The following is a 17207-nucleotide window of genomic DNA, read 5'->3' as shown; positions in this document are numbered from 1 at the left end:
AAGACACACAGTGTAGGTAATTTCAGTGACAAAAACACATACCAGTAATGAGCACAAATGGCTCTCCAGAATGTTGTGCTGGCACTCCTGGGTTATTTTCTAGCTTTGGAGGCAAGAAGGGTTGTCTTCCCTGGATCTGCAGTCATTAGTCATTCAGCTGTCTGGCTTTCCACCTCTGGATTATCAGGCTGTCTACAATATTATAGAATTATATTTTATTGATACTCATGCTAGGAAATAGCTTTTTTCCTAATATGATATTTTAAAACAACCGTGAGGCCAACAGGGCAAGGAGCTATCAAGAACAACTTCAAGGGGCTCAAGCCCTGTTGTGATCTTGTATGATTACTTTTTCCCACAGGTTGGAAATGCCTGAAACAGCCTAAAATTCTGATTTGTTTCTCATGCCTGCAGTGCTTCACAGTTTTCCGGTGATCAACGAACACTCTTAAATGGTCTTTATTGTAGTTGGTTGTTCCAGCTCCAGAGCCCTGAGGGTCTTGCAGAAATCTGAGCCTGCCCAGAAGAGCACGGCCACGTGTCTGGGCCGTTGGATTTCATCCCATGTGCCCGTTTCTCCAGGTCAGCTTTTCTTCCATATGAGATCCTCAGCCCTTCTGGAGGAACAGTACATCACCTAGTGCTGCGTCACCAGAAAATATCATCCTAATTCATAACTCTTCCTTTTTGTCCAATGTCAGGAGGACTTGGCTTGAATAATAAGGACTCATTTCTCTGTCTGGAATATTGGATAGACTTGGAAAAGTACAACCAGCCTTATCCACTGAAGTATTCAGGATACACTTACTTATGCTCCTAAAGAATGCAGGCTGCTTCCAGGAAAGGACTCACATGTTTACTCTATCACTTGCCTATTATTTTTTATTAAGAGACATTTAAATTTTAAGACAGGTTTAGCGTATGCATGCATAGGGAAGGGGGCTAAGAGTTAAGACACAAATTTTTGTCGCTACATACAGCTTGTCTGTTATGTCTACTTGGACGATGGCAGTTTGATTCAAGAGCAAGCAACTGGAGGAGGAATCCACTGAAGATCACTAAATCCACAGAAACCTCATCAGCCTTGGCTGAAAGCAGTGGGAGGCTGGAAAGGTGCTTAGTGGAGACGTTATTTCTGCTTGTCTCCTCCTTGCTTTTCCCTGTGAAACTGCTTGTGGCTGCTGTTGGAGAAGGTTTGAGTTGGGTGGATGTCTTTCTCTGAACCAGTAATGAAAGCTTTTATATATTAAGTCATTCTCTGATTTTTGGAGCAAGGCACAGTGTTTCCGTAGCCAGCTTTTTAGGAGAAATGGGTGATTGCCTAGCCTTTGAAGACGGGGGGGATTCTTGAACACACTCAGTCATCCTTCATCTTCAATACTCTTTGTAAAATCTGTAAAAACTGATGAATGTAGTTTTGGAATTTCACAATGTCCCAGTAAAATGGGGATAAAGAGCAAATGAAAGTGTTTGCACCTACAGTCCACTGTTGGCATTAACTATCTTTCTTTGAGATCCTTCATCCTCTCAACATAGCCTAGTCCCCTTCGGGACGGGACATGAACGTGCCAGCAGTTGAGGGTGGTGCCTGAATCTCTGAGTGGACCTAAGCCTCATCTGGTAGGAGGAATCCAGAGCACTTCTGGGAAGTCCCAAGCAAGTGGCTTAGCAAAGTGCGAGAAGGAAAATGGGCAGCTCTTTCTGCAGGGACGTGTCAGGAATGGAGCATGGGACAGGCTGAGTTGAAGAGGGAGCTAATTTTAGGCAGAAATAGGGCAAAATGCAGAAAACTTATCATTTGTGTGTAGTGACGCAGGGCTGTGAGCTTCGTCTGGTAGCACTGACCTCGGCGTTAGCACCCACCATGAACAAGCCCCATCTCTGAGCCCGTATTTTGCCAAGAGTATGTAGTTTTTTTTACAGAGGTTGTTCCTATCTGATGTTAAGCCTCGTTTGGCATCTTTGTACAGGCTCTCTACTTCTGCTGAGTAGCTGCTAATCAGTGCAAGAATATATGAAATACCAGGGCTGGAAATAGCGTGGCGCTGATGATGTGAGCTCAGCCAGTGTAAAAACAGCCGTGGATCCGATCCCAACCCGCTCCCTCTGCAAAGTGAAGGAATTGCCACTCTTCCATATGTCTTGTGTGTTGAATGTTTTAAGGACAATAGTCATTCATTAATTGCCGCTTTCAGGTTGGCGTAACTGCTGGCGCTTCCAAGGAAACAACAAAGTACTCTTTGATGTTTGCATGAAAGGGAGAAAAGTAGTTTCCCTGCGACCGATCCCATGGACGCCAGCTCGTAATGAGCTCGGGGACTCTCGCCTTATTTACAGGAGGGTTGTGAGAGCGGAGCTGCGGTGACGACGAGGAGCCTTGACACCACTGCACTAAAGCCACAGGGCTTTAGGTGAGCCACCATCACACTACATATTTTAGACAAAATATTCCCTATTTATGAAATGTCCTCCGCCACTAATATTAGAAAAGCCAGAACAACAGAGCTAGTGCAGAAATGTCAAACCCGAGTCGCTGTTACTCATCTGGATGACAGATAACCTGCAGGAGGCTTTTGAAAATGTTTAGCTGAGTGATTTGTTTGGCTTCAAATATTTGGGAGCCATTACTCGGTGATCTGGTGCTTTCTGCAGGCTTGGATAAGCAGATTTAACTCCACAGAAGCCGGTCTTTATATCCTGACTTGTTCCTCTTTAGCTTGGGCTAATTAAAGAATCTTTCTACCTGTCTGCTTCTGCCCCTGGGGTTTCTTTTTTTTTTATTTCAAGAAATATATGTATTATAGAGAGTATGTATATGTACTCTATATAATATATAAAACAATATAATATATTGTTAACATAGTAATATAATATACTATAATATATTAATATAATATATCAAATTATATAAGTATGTATATATAATATAGTATCTATAGATACACAATATATATATTTCTTGAAATTGTTATGTATAATTCTTGAAAGTATTATATGTATATGTAAACTTTGCTTCAACTGCAGAACACTTATTTCTATTTGTATGAAGAACTCTTCTAGGAGTAAATTGATGATTCTGACAGGCTGGTAGCATGGCTTAATGCTCTTGTGGTCCCTTGAACACATGAAATGTATTTTTTTTCTTCTATTTTATCACAATGTGAGGAAGTTCTTTATTTACACGTGCCTGTATTTGAATCGCTAGTGATAGTCGGATTCTAACTTTAACTGCGCTGATGACTGACTCTGGTATTTTTAGAGAGAACAGAACCGGTTGCGAAACCCCCGTCTGAACGAGTGTGTAACAGGCGCCGTAAAAAAGCAGCACAGGTCAGCGGTTCAGCGTAGTGGCACTCCGAGATCCGCCTGAAGTGTATGAAAATGTCACAGTATTTCAGATAAATGAACTCGACTTGGACTTCAACGCGCAGTTACAAAGCGGTGCTGTCACGTTGCCTCGCGTGCCGTTAAACGCTGGGTCCAGCGGAGCTGCTCTTCTTTATGGGCTGAAACTTGCTGCTTTGTAAATGTTTAGTGGACACTGAGTTCATAGTGGTGATGTTTAATACGTGCAGGCTTCTACCTTGCTCTCCCCTTCAGCTACACCTCCCCAGTACATGTACTGGGAGAGGGCATGGGGGCAAAGTCAGGTCTTCAATCTAAGTGGTTTCCCTGTAGACATCACTGGGGATGTTAATCTGAGAGTGACGTGGGGTGATACTGGTGACTGAGATGGATACTCCACGTTGCACCTGAATGTATCTGTTTTGTCTTAAACTATTTTCTACCTTTAAGTGAGAACTTGTTCATCTCCAAGATCTCTGGTACCACACAAGACTCTTAGGTTTTTATGACATCTTCTATAGATCAGTTTTTCTATTTTCTCTTTTGTTTCTTCCTCTATACCACTTCTGTAGTTAAATCCCAACCAGCAGGGCTGTGCCAGCCAGCCAAACAAGCATCCACACATCCTTTTCCCTTTTATATCATATGGGTAAAAAAGGACCCATCCCAAGATTTGCATGAAAGAAGATAGAATTCTACAACTTAATTTCATTGCCTTCAGTAAAACGGTTCAGCGCAGGACAAGCATTGCAGACCACGCTGCTGTTTTATTTTTGCAGAGTCGTCTGAAGGAAGCTGTGCAGCTGTTGGAGGATTACAAGCATGGGACTTTACCCCCAGGAGTCACCAACAAAGAGGTAAGAGGAAAAAAGCCTTTGTTAAATTTCTACTTCTTCCTGTGGACTAAAGCAGGGAGGGTGAAGTGGCATTTTAGGCTGTGTCTACAGTCAAATTCACTGCTGCAGGGCTTTTTTTTGGTGTTTCTACTGGTAAAATCCTGTACCAGCTCTGTTCAGTTGATTGCTGACTTCTGCAATGTTGCTTCTGGTCCCTTGCAGCTCAACTGCCAGTGTGTAATAGTGAATTTGGGTTGTTCTGAAGTTCCCACGTTGTAAATGTTGCTGAGCAGAAGTGCTTGCAATACAAACATACAAGGTTTTTTTTATTTAGAATAAGTAGAAAGTTTGCAGTTTCTCACTTGCAGAGTTATCAATTACCCTTGGCCAACGCTATTGCTTCCCTTTCCCTTCCAAAGTGTACTTGTACAATTAAAAGAGGAGAAAAAAAAAAAAGTCGTTTGCTTTTTTTAGCTGAAGGAAACCTTGCCGTCAGTCCTGTAGGTTCTTGTACCAGCAACTGTGATGCATCAGCCCCCTCTCCTACTGTGTTCCTGTTGGTTATAATAATTGCCGTTTCTTCACGGAAATAAATGTTGTTTGGGCTATGTATAACCCTCTGGCTGTCCTCATGTTGTAGATGATACTGTCGGTAGCGGTGCTTTTTGCTGCGTGATGTTCCTACTGTTAGGATGGAAGATGAAGGGGGTTGTGGAAACCCCACTGATGCGAAGGTCTTAGCAGGGGTTAGGCAGTGGCTGAGCAAAGGGTCATTTTTAGTAGATTTTGGTCATTTGGGACCGAGGGATGGGCTGGGTGATCTCTCCGAGAGCCTGTCAGTCCTGTTGTCTGGACTTTCGTCTGATACTCATCTATATGAACACATGAAACTTGTGGAAGCAGAGATGAGTATTGCAGAGGGGCCAGACTGCTTTTTGAGCCTTTTATCTCCAAATCATTAACATAAAACAAAAATCGTTGCTCTTCTTGTGGGTATCATCTCAAACTCTTCTCCTTATCTGCCCACATGTAGGCACCGGACCATAACACCGACACAGGGGCTTTTTTTGTGGTGTGTGTTTGTGCATCTAGCACAAAAAGCTTCAGTCCTGTGTAATTTAATGTAATATAAAGAACAGCATGAATTGGTTGGCAGACCAGGGGGTATAAGAAGCAGCCGTGCCAAGGGACCAGTGCACCTCCTAAGTAAACAGTGATGGAAATGGTAGAGAGCTCTTCTCCCACACCCTGTAGGTGAAATAACCCCCCCTTTTTTTTTTTCTCCCCATTCATCTGTGATAATTTCTTCTTAGGAAAGACAAGTATAGCAGGTAAAAGAAGAAAATTGAGATTTGAATTCACTTTTGAAACTGGCTACGTGTGTGGTAGGTGCTGTGTTGGGAAAGAGGCATGGCTTCAACAAAAAATAAAAGGGAAATATTCCCTCCCTGTGTGATGTGCGGTACGAGACATTGCTCTCCTGGTCTTTTGATGTCACTGCATTCTTTCAACCATAATCTGATGGTAAGAAAAAAGAGACTGGGGTTGAGGAAAGGAAAGAAGCGAAGAATGATGCAGCAGCAGATGACTCAGTTCCCATCTGCCTTCAGGCAGATGAAATACAAGTCACTCCCTGTGGCAAACCACGCAGACTTTTGACCTACATTTTGGGTTTGCAGAGTGACAAACCTAGGATGTACCCAGAGTTCATTCAGAACGGCATCAAGAGAGAGCAAACAAAACCGTCCCGCTTCTTGTTTCTCTCACTCAGGAGGTGAACTTTGTTCTGCAAGTGGGAGGGTTCCGAGTGTAAAATAAAGGTATGGGGCAGAGGAGGAGAGAGAAAATGATGCCAAAAATGCCTTCCCTAGAGAAATCTTAGCACATCAGTGTGAGAAAAAGTACTTTTTGTAGTAAAAGCTTGACGTGGTTTGCTTTGATCACAGTGTCAATTATGGTAGAGGGGTTTGTGTCGTTCTTGCTGACTGCAGGAGAAAGCAGCTCTCCCAGGAGGAGCCTGGGGTGGAATTGCAGCACGTGCTTGTTATTATATTTAACTGTGCTTTGCTGCATTAATTAAACCAAACCACAGGGAGAGGTGAGCAAGAGATGGGTAGGTCCCAGCAAGGCTGTGAGACTTGAACGTTCACCCGGGATACCACAACCACTCTAAAAAGGGTAAAAATGGGAGAGACCTAAAAGCAGATGACAATAACTGTGCCCAGGCTGCAGTGGGACGGGAGCAACCACAATTACGAAGCAGCCAAAGCTGTATTGTTAATTTGGAGAAAGAATCCATGAAGCCAGCAGATATCAGTCCTTTACTCCTGGAACTGGCTGGCTGTAATGAAACGGGAGGTAAATTGGGTAATAAAAGCATCAAACACTGTCTGGCACTCTTGTGATCCATCTGGGTGAAGGTGAATGGGAACTTCTGACTGGATTAATTAGGAGTTTCCCAGCGTGGTGTGATGGGCTGGCCAGCTCTTGGCCATGATGGTGACGTTCCTTGAGGGACACCTGGAAACCCTGAGTCCCTTTTGTCTGAATGCTCTTCTTCTCCCAAGTGTGCTCGAGTGGACTTGAATAAACCACTTGCCTGCATATGGTTGCAGTGAAGCGGGTGAAAATCTTCAAAATGTGGTTGATTCTCTCTTGTGAGAGCGTGATTATCGCCAAATGGGTGGATATCTTCATCCTCTCAAGCAGAGCCACCAATTTAGAAACAGACTTCTCCTGTAGGAGGGCATTACTTTGCAGTTTTAAGCTGTGGCATTGAAAACTGCAATTAATCATTGCAAGCACAAAGCAAGTGCTCTTCTCTTTGCATCAGAGGTGATCTTTGTGTCTTTTATTGGCATTAGATGTTTCCATCCCCTGGGGCATCTTCTTGGCGTGCAGCTCACGTGGTATCGTTCTGCCTTTGTGTTTTTGTGTCACAAAATGATGCTCAACTTCCAGCTTTGCCAGTGGTGACCCTTTGTACCAAAGAACTAAAAGGCCCAGATGATCTGTATGAAAATGGGGTTTCGTTGAGCGCTAAGGCTGTGGTGACATCAGGCCTTGGGTACCTCTCATGTTGATTAGCCAACTACTTTCCTTCTCTGAGACGGAGAGGAAGATCTAGGAGTAAATCTGGGAGGATGTAGGGCTGGCTGCTGCTCTCAGGCTACACCACGGAACTTGCCCTCTGAGCATTGGTTGTTTTCTAACTCCAGGGGCAGAGGGGAAGGTGGAGGGGAGCGTGTGGGGAGATCTGGCTTGCAGGCAAGCTTGCCAGTGCTGAATTAAATACGAGTGTGCCAGCTCTATACAGCTGCAAGTGTCTCATTAATTACTGGTGCGTTTGCAGAACATATGATGTGCTGGTTGATTGCTTTGGGGGAGGGGAAGCATCTCACTTGCATAGAGATCACCTCAAATTTTCTACTGGTGAACCAAAGACACCTGGAGAATACATTTTTTTTTTTTCTTTCCTCTAGCTGAGTTTTACCATTTTTATGGCTTTTCTGTGCACCACTATCTGCAGGATGGATTCTGGCTACAAGGCATTAACAATTTGCAGTTGTTCTAGTGCTAATTCGGGAAAAGGATTCAATGCAGCTCTGGAGAGGTGCCCACTTTGTGGCTCGTGTGCATGGGTTGATGTTGGAATAAAAGACTGAGCTGTCTGATGTTTTGCGTAGCTGATAACTGAGTGTCACACACACCTCTGATGCACTGATGAAGTTGCCACATGCTGGCAGAAGATCAGCAGATGAGAAGTAATTTGATTTTTGACTGATTTCTTTTTTTTTTTTTTTTTTTTTACTGCTCTTTGCCTGTGAACAGAGCTAATCACCTCGTGTTCACTGTGGGCAAGAAGTGTCTACTGGAGCAGTGACTTGGCTCATCTGACGTGGTATCACAATTGTATCAGAGGGGCTAATTTGCTAGTATTACTCATCAAAAAGGCTGCATAGAACTTCATGTGATGCTCAAGAGAGAAGCATTCAACTTTCTCTTCTTTGTTTAAGAGCCGATTCAGGTTTGGTTGCTAGAGCCCCTTAGAGATGCAGTTGCTACCCTTGTAACAGGCTCTTCAGGTATGGATTTGGTATGGCACGTGCATAGAAGAGATGCCTGAATGGCCTTCTAGGCCTCATGATCAGAATTAAAAGCATTATCACCTTAGAAGCCTTTAAAAATAACAGTTTGGGCAGAGTTTTAATGCATTAGCTTTCTAAGAACCCAACACCCCCCCCCCCCCCAATATCAGCTTGGAGATCAAGAAGACAAGTTGTTTTGACAGAGTTGTTTCACTAATCTCCTGTCTGATCCACTTTTGTGGTACGGCGTGTTTGACAGTGTTCAAATTCCTTTTTTTTTTTTTTCCTCATTCAGAAATTCGTGGCTCTCATGAAGGATGGCAGGCAGTAGCTGAAAGCATAACAACAGCTCAGCACAATCTATATTGCTTGCTGAAATGATTTTACCGCATGAAAAATGGAAAATATAAGAGCCTAAAGCTATGTAACGTCAAGTATCTCCTCCACACTTATCTTCTTGACAGGGTTCTTGTAGAGCGAGTCTTTCTCTTCTGCATTTTCAGAGCAGATTTTTCAAAATGAGCTGAAATGGAACAATTATGGACTACCTAAAGAAAAAAAAAACCCAAACCTCTGCAAAGCCATAACCGTACTTTGCTCCAGTTCCCCGTGACCATCTCTAAGCCTGTTTCCAGAATAAATGCTGCTTCGCTCCAGTTACTCTCCATGAGATGATTCATGGACAGTCACACTGCCAGCACCTACATTTCATCCACTTTCAGGTCTCTCACACTCACCCAGTAGCTCTTGCACTTGCTCTTGAACTGGAGTGGTTTCACCGCTCGGGAAAATGACCATTAACTCAAGGTGGTAAAAACCTATTTCTTGGGTGTCATTAGCAAAAATGAAGAATTGATCTTTTAACCATCGATAGCTGCTAGACTGCTGATAGCTTTTTATTGAGGGAAATGATAGGGTTTTTTCCTACATTAGAAAAATGTTTTAAAAACATGATTTTTATCATAGATGTATCAATTATGTAGTCAGCAAAACAGAGGACTAATAGCTGCTTGGGGAGTATTTATTCAGTGCTATGTATTGGAGCAAGAGAACATGCTCTAGTCTCCACTTCTTCAGCTTAGCTTATTTACCCAACTTTTTCTTTGAATATTTAAGAGCCAGACTTGTGTTTTATGAGATATGAAGTTGAGTGTTTCACGTTCCACTTATTAAAACCCCACCAACCAAAACCATTCTATGTAGTGGAAATACCCCACACTACAATTAAGCCCCTTCTCTGACAGGCTCTTATGATTTCATAATTTTTCTCTAAATAAAAATGTGTTCTTGGTAATGCGGCCATTTGGGGTGTATTTCTGTCCTCTTGGTCGCTTGAGTTAGATATTTTAACAGGATTGGAGAACATGCTTGGAGAACAAACTCCCTGATGGTGTTGGGGAGGTTCGGTCTCCTGGTGGGGGATTTTGGGTGGTTGCATGTCTCTGTGTTGGGTGATTGAACTTTATGGATCCAGAAGTGTTTGATAGAAGAAATGGCAGTTTCTTATGTTTAGAAGTACAAAATTTTGCTGTGAGAATGTCAAGAGAACTGGTGAGTTTAGTAAACTTCCTATTGCTTGGTTCTGTTTGGCGACCGCGTCCATCGATGTCCTTCATTTGGCGCCTTCTGCGGAGGGTAAGTGCATCTGAAGTGCCGGCGTGTCATCCGGTGGTGTGTATCCCCTTTCATCTCCCCGTCCCAGAGGAAGCTAGAAAATAGTAAGATCCTTAGAAGGGAGGGGAAAAAAAAGGAAATGTGTAGGATTCATGTTGATGGGAGAAACTGGTTCAGTTGTCATTTATGCCCCATCTTTTCCAGCTCCGTAGGTGCTGTTGTATTATTGCCCTTCTGTAGGGATTCCTCCGTCTTGATTGTACGTTCTTTGCCCTTTGTGCTCCTCGTTTCGGTGGTCTCTTCTACTTCAGCAAGCTTTTCAGCTCACGTTCCTTACAGACGGCTCCGTGGCAAGAGGGAGATGTGCTAAAAGGCCCACTGCTACAAGCCGTTTTTAATGACGGTTTCTGCCGGCGGCTCCCGGGGTTGGCAGAATCCGGCCCCTTCGCATGAAGCTCCGGTGGCTGGTGCGATCTGCGAGTGGGTAGGTGAAAATGACACACACAAGTGCACCCGGAGCCAATTTGCAGCAGAAGGTATAGACTGTAACATATCCAATTCTAAACAGGGCAGGCAATTCCCCAAACTGCCTCCTGGAGGGAATCTCCGCTGGAGTAAAAAGGTTTCATTTGAGGGAATAGTTTCTCCTATAAAAACAAGGGCTGTAAAATATCAGCCTGATAAACAAGGATGAAGAGCCAGCTTGCTTCAAAGAGAAGGTTTTCTCTAGCTCAGGAGTGACGGTGCTGGGGTTTAGCCTCCAACCAAAAGGCTGTACCAACTGCAGGGCATAATGATGTGGCTTTTGTCCTTTATCCTCAGGCTTCTTTCACTAATTTGTAGGATTGCATCTGTGTCCTCTGTGTGTGTGAGTCCCTTTCCCAACCTGTCCAACAGACCAGCACAGATTGGAGGAACAGATTGATGCTGGCATGTCAGCAGTGGTAAAAGTTAAGAGAAGCAGCACTCGGCGGCTATCAGATACAGAGCGATTTCCATCACTCCCGGTTTATGACACAGCTGCTTTTTCCTGTGTGATTTTTGTGCTCAGTGCTGCAGAAATGTGCACGGCAGAAAAGCCCTTTGAAAGGCTGATGAGCATCGGATAAGGACAGCGGCGTTCGGGCACCAGAGATCTGCCTCGGAGGGACTGCAGTAAGGTCTCAGTGCCGGGGAGGTTTTGTTATGAACTTCAGGCTGCTCTTTCAGCTTTTTTTTCCCCGCAAACGCCTTCTATTTTTATTTTCTTAGCTAGAATTCCCTGCAGTATTTCTATGCTTGAACTACACTGCTGGCATGCCCAGCAAAACGTGCCCTTTCCCTTGTGCGCTGAATTATTTTTGCCTTTGAAATTAGGGTAGAACTAACTGCTAAGCTCTCAGCTTAATACCACTGCCTGAGATCACTGCTCATCAGCCTAATACCGCTCCAAATAATGAACAGCAGCAGCCTAGGCTGCTAGTTAGGAGCAGAGCTCTGGTTTGCCCCATTTGTAGATTCATACCACTCTATCCTAAAAACTTAGTATCTAAGCAAGTAGAATACAGTCTAAGAAATACGACAACGAAGGTTCAGTGTCCTCCTCTACCTCCCTGCTGTCCCTTCGGTCCTGATCTCAGGCTGGCACCCCGGCTTCTCCCTGTGGTCCTGCCAGCAGAGAGAGGTAAAGAGCCACAGAATAGCAGAAGTGTCTGAGGGTGATTCGTGTGTATTGAACGAGGACTCTCAAGAGTGAGTGATGCTTTTTCCATGCGAGGTTTTTATTTTTAATGCCAGCAATAGGGCCAATAAGAGATTTAAAAACTTCTCTAATTAACTAAATGCAACCCCGGTACATAGGCAGCTGTTAGTCTTACAGAGGTGACTCTGTCCGTAAATGTGCACCCACAATAAAGATGGTACCTATTAAATTTATCATTCCCTGAACTTTATATGTGAACTGGTACAAATTTGTTCTGTGCCCAGAATATTGCAAGGGGAAGTGTGATGCCATGGCAGCGTGAGCTGATCTAAGTCAGCACTGCCATGTCTCTGCCTCCTCTCCTCCCGGCCATGTGTTCCCACCTCCTTGCTGGCTTGCCCTGGCACAGCTGGTTCAGAGAGCTGATCTTAATAAAAACTAAAGCTCCCTTCCCCCACTCCCAAAATGCTTCATTTTTTTGACTTGAGCAGCTCTGTGTATTTTCTGTGTTATCTGTACAACGTAGGGGATGGGGTGCAGGCCTGGGATGGGGGGGGGGCTGTAGTACCGTAAACATATACCAGCTTGAGCTGCTGAAGATAAATCTGTGATGGAGGTAGGAAATTAATCCAGGTTTCATAAGACCAAGACTAAACATTTTGAGCTGTGGATCTTTTGCTGACTCTGAGACACCAGGTGTTTAGATTTTTGATCCATCCAGATCTTCCTCTTTGTCTGCTGTGGGACTGTAGGCTAATCGAGGCTGGAGGGGACCTCAGGAGGTCACCTAGTCCAACATAGGTCCCTAGATTTACTGTTGGAAATCTGTCTGTTCATTTGACTGCATGTTTACTTATATGTGCATGTTAATATGCACGAATATCTGTTTGCTAGAAAACAAGATAGAGCGAGACAGCTCTATTACCCGATTTTGTACCCTTAGAAACCTCACCCTGCAAGCTTCACCCCTTCAACATGAAGGGGGTGGTTGGAGGAAAAAAAAATAAAAATTAAAAATAAACTCAAGCTGAATGATCTGTAGTGAGAGGAGAAATGCAGCTTTTTGAAATTGTCCCTTGGAGACAGACATTTGCTATTCTCCAGCCAGCCCCTTCCTGCGAGCGTTGGCGGAGCATGAACTGTGGTGTGTCAGTTGTGACTTCTCACTCTTCAGCCTTTCCAAATGCAGTTTTGGCAACTTGCTGTTTTGAAACTGTTTCATTTCTTCCCCATTAGTATCAGTGAAGTGAAAAGAGGCTCACCAGCTTAATGGGCATGTATTTATTACTGTGTTCTTCCTTCAATCATGTTAGCAGCGGGAAGAGCTGCTCATGCTGTCCCAGACACAGCAGAGAACAATGAATCTATCAGAGTCTAAACAGCATCCCTTTTGGAGAATAATAGCTTTTCTTAACAGTGTTGATGAAGAGCGAAGAGGTCCATTTGCAGTAAACTGTACTTTTTTTCCCCCTCTGGTCTCTTGCAGGATACAATAAAATGTAGATATATCGCTTGTCCTGCTGCTTCCTTTTCTTTGCAAGGAAGTGGCTTGTTTGCTGGTCCAAGGGCTGAACTTGGACCTTCTCTCTTCTGCAATCTCAATAGTCTCTGTGGCACTAAAATGGGGCGAACATTTTAGGCATCATTTCCAGACTGTCAGAGGATAAAAGGCACCTAGGGAGGTGGACAGAAGTGTTGTAGGTTAGCACACCTTAAAGAAGCCATGCTAAATGCTGCTGTTGATGCTCTTACTCGGTTACAAACTGGCTTTACTTCATCTCATTGTGTGAGGATTAAGAGAGTTTAGATAAAGTCACGTCTAGATTACAAATCAGATTAGATTTGCAAACTCCATATGGCTAAAATAAGCTGAAACAAATCTGATCATGAGCAATCAAGTTGGATTAGCAAGCCTGGTTTCCAAAACTGTACTTTAAACTGTGTAATGGCATCTAAGTCCTTCTGCAACCCTGGTGCAAGTAATGGTTTTCAGTGAGTGCTTCTTATTCTGCTTAAATCTTCCCAGTAGAATGCTGTGAGGATTAATTAGTTAATGTTTATTGAGTGCTGCGAAGCTGCAAAGTGTTATTTAAGTGCTATCTTTTTTTATCAGTCGGGACTTGATTCTGGTTCCACCTACACTTGGTTTTGTATCTGTGTAAATCTGTGTATTGCACTGGAATTGCTCATGGTTTCCAGTCTGGTTCCTGACGTCGAGGCGCTTGCCTTGCCGTGCTCTGGTGCAGGCAGGTATCTCAGTTGATGCTCTTCCACGTGTGGATTTGTTTGAAGGCTTTATGGTCCTGCAGACGGGCAGCAGCTCGTGGCCCTGTGTCTCAACCATGTTGAGGATGGGGAAGGAGTTTTCCACCAGCATCCAAGAAGAGCAGTGGCTTCTGGTGACATTTCCATGCCAGATGCAGGGCAGAAAATGTATATAGATACCCTCTGTGATTTATCCCACGTGTTGGATCATTTGAGCTTTATCTCCTTAGAGCTAAAACCTTTTTAACGTAAAGATTATTATGAGCAGGGTTGTAAAATGTCCATTGGTGAGATTTCCCACTGAGGAGCAAGTGTAGACAGTGGTTTATCTTACCTTGTTTTGTCATGGAATCATAGAACGGTTTGGGGTGGAAGGGACGTTAAAGCCCATCCAGTCCTACCCCCCTGCCCCAGGCAGGGACACCTTCCACTAGCCCAGGTTGCCCAAAGCCCCGTCCAACCTGGCCTTGAACCCTTCCAGGGAGGGGGCAGCCACAGCTTCTCTGGGCAACCTGTGCCAGGGCCTCACCACCCTCACAGGGAACAATTTCTCCCTTAGATCTCATCTAAATCTCCCCTCTGTCAGTTTAAAACTGTTACCCCTCATCCTATCCCTACACCCCTGATCAAGAGTCCCTCCCCCCTTTCCTGTAGCCCCTTTCAGTCCTGGGAGGCCGCTCTAAGGTCTCCCCAGAGCCTTCTCTTCTCCAGCTGAACCCCCCAACTCTCTCAGCCTGTCCTCACAGGGGGGTGCTCCAGCCCCCCGAGCATCTTCGCAGGTTCCTCTGACCCCGCTCGAGCAGGTCCGTGTCCTTCTGATGTTGGTGCCCCCAGAGCTGGACCCAGCACTGCAGGGGGGTCTGACGAGAGCAGAGCAGAGGTGGAGAATCCCCCCCTCGCCCTGCTGCCCACACTGCTCTGGGTGCAGCCCAGCACACGGTTGGCTTTCTGGGCTGTGAGCGCACGTTGCTGGCTCACAGTCAGTTTTCCATCCACCAACACCCCCAAGTCCTTCTCCTCGGGGCTGCTCTCCATCCACTCCTCGCCCAGCCTGGATTTGTGCTTGGGATTGCCCTGACCCATGTTCAGGACCTTGCCCTTGGCCTTGTTGAACTCCATGAGGTTTGCATGTCCCACCTCTCCAGCCTGTCCAGGCCCCTCTGGATGGATCCCTTCCCTCCAGCGCATCAACCGCACCACACAGCTTGGTGTTATCAGCAAACTTGCTGAGGGTGCCCTCGATCCCACTGTGCATGTCTCCAACAAAGATGTTAAACAACACCAGTCCCAACCCTGACCCCTGAGGAATGGCACTTGTCACTGCTCTCCACTTGGACATCGAGCCGTTGACCGCAACTCTTTGAGTGTGACCATCTAGCCAATTCCTGATCCACCAAGTCGTCCATCCATTAAATCCATGTCTCTGCAATTTAGAGACAAAGATGTTGTGTGGGACAGCATCAAATGCTTTGTATTTTTCCACGTTTATTAGTAAAGCCAGACATCAGTTTCTATCTATATTAGGCACATCAGTCAGGTTTACAGACATGCAGGTGACACTAAATGTGGAACCAAAAGGTCTGGGATTCCACTGTTGTTAGTCTATAAATCTTGCTAAAAGCAGTCAGCCCTAACTGAATCCTTTGGCTGGAGCTTGTGGTGTGCATTTGTCTTTATGTTAAATATCACTCTTCAAGAAGTGGGATTTTGGGACTGAAGCTGGAGAGAAGTGGGAGAAAGCCACGCAAAGCATGAGTGATCGCACTCCTGGGGGAGAAAGTACGGGTGGAGAGTGAAGCAGAACGCGTGGTAGCTCTGTCGGGCTGCACCAACCTGCCTTGAGTGTGGCACTGGTGTTTAGTTTTAGTGAAACACTAAAACCAGATACTTATCTGTTTTCTTGTTACCTGCTGAGAGGTTCTGGGGGTGCTACCTGGAGTGGACTGACCCCTGTAAATGCCTTTAATAACTAGGAAGGTGGTAGGGAAAAATGCGGTGCTGCGGGAGAGGATGATGTGTTGGAGAGTGCAGTGCAGTGGGCACTTGGGAGATCTTCATCCTTCACCATATAAACTTAAAAACCAACAAAACCTCTCAGAAGCATAGTGAAATAATGTGAAATAATATCAAGGGAACCTGCTGTCTAGGATGGGCCTTCTATTTCAGTGAGTGAGACTTCAGCGGTGAGGCCATGGATGGATGTTCTCCTCCAGCTGCACTTGCTGCAGACTTTACCTTCTTGCCAAAAGGTTTCAAATGGAAAGGTCCCACAGTACTGCTGGCAAATGTGGGTTTTCTAGTATGTTTAACCTTATAATGAAGATAAATATGAGCCGATCCTGCTGATGGGGTGTGGTGGAGCTGTTCTGAGTGCTTCTGGTTCATGCCCTGGGGAAGGGCCAGATCTGCTCAGCTAGATCTGTGGGAGATCTGTTTGGAAAAGGTGTAGTGCTTAGGTCTGGGATTCCTAAATGTTCTAACATAAAATCTTAAATTTTCATCAAATTCCTATTGGAATCCAAAGAAACTGTATCTTTGCAAGCTGTGTTGAAGTTGGTATGAGCTGCAGGTACTTGACGCTTTGGGATGTTTCTACATCTTTGAGCCAAACCCACTTTGAGCCAGAACTAATCATGTAGGTCCCATCTTAAAGTCAACGGAGAGAGGCAAGTACTGCTGGAGTGCAGGTTACAGAATCCCAGAATCATCGAGATTGGAAAAGCCCTTGAAGATCCTCCAGTCCAACCATGAACTTCACACTGACCGTTCTCAACTCCACCATGTCCCTCAGCGCTGGGTCAACCCGACTCTTCAACCCCTCCAGGGATGGGGACTCCCCCCCTGCCCTGGGCAGCCCATTCCAACGCCCAACAACCCCTTCTGCAAAGAAATCCTTCCTAAGAGCCAGTCTGACCCTGCCCTGGCGCAGCTTGAGGCCATTCCCTCTTGTTCCTTGGCTCAAGAGACTCATCCCCCCTCTCTGCACCCTCCTTTCAGGGAGTTGGAGAGGGCCATGAGGTCTCCCCTCAGCCTCCTCTTCTCCAGACTAAACCCCCTCAGCTCCCTCAGGTTATGCAGCCTGTACTGGTCATCTCATTGGGATGAGTTGAACCGCTAACATGAAGGAAATCCAGAGACTTTGCTGCAGGAGGTATTTATTACATCGTAGACATCTGTTAGAGGGGATGAGTCCCACCTCCAGTGTTTTACTTTGGCCATTTGACTACCAGTTAAGGGATCTAGAATGAAGTTAAAACTTGTTCAGAGGCATCACTATCACCTGACACTAATGCGATGCCAGATCCTTGTTGCTGGTCTGAAACGTTTCTCAGTGACTTTTCCAAGCACAGAAAGTTATGCCTTTTGAGCCAGGTTTTC

General features: G+C 45.1%; 1 protein-coding gene across 8 annotated transcripts in view; it reads left to right on the top strand.

The window, feature by feature from the left end:
• SFXN5 (sideroflexin 5) overlaps positions 1-17207 on the top strand; it is a 107001-nt gene that overhangs the window by 20463 nt on the left and 69331 nt on the right. For 7 of the 8 annotated variants that reach the window (XM_074821766.1, XM_074821763.1, XM_074821760.1 and 4 more), the window contains one exon: positions 4125-4202. The exons of the other annotated variant lie outside the window; for it this stretch is intronic. In XM_074821766.1, the coding sequence (XP_074677867.1) occupies positions 4125-4202 (78 nt within the window). The remainder of the gene's footprint in view (positions 1-4124; positions 4203-17207) is intronic. 8 annotated transcript variants of the gene reach the window in all.

Source organism: Strix aluco, chromosome 4, assembly GCF_031877795.1.
Source record: "Strix aluco isolate bStrAlu1 chromosome 4, bStrAlu1.hap1, whole genome shotgun sequence".
Taxonomy (NCBI): Eukaryota; Metazoa; Chordata; class Aves; order Strigiformes; family Strigidae; genus Strix; species Strix aluco.
Note: the sequence above shows the minus strand (reverse complement) of the source record. Positions and strands in the feature narration are given on the sequence as shown.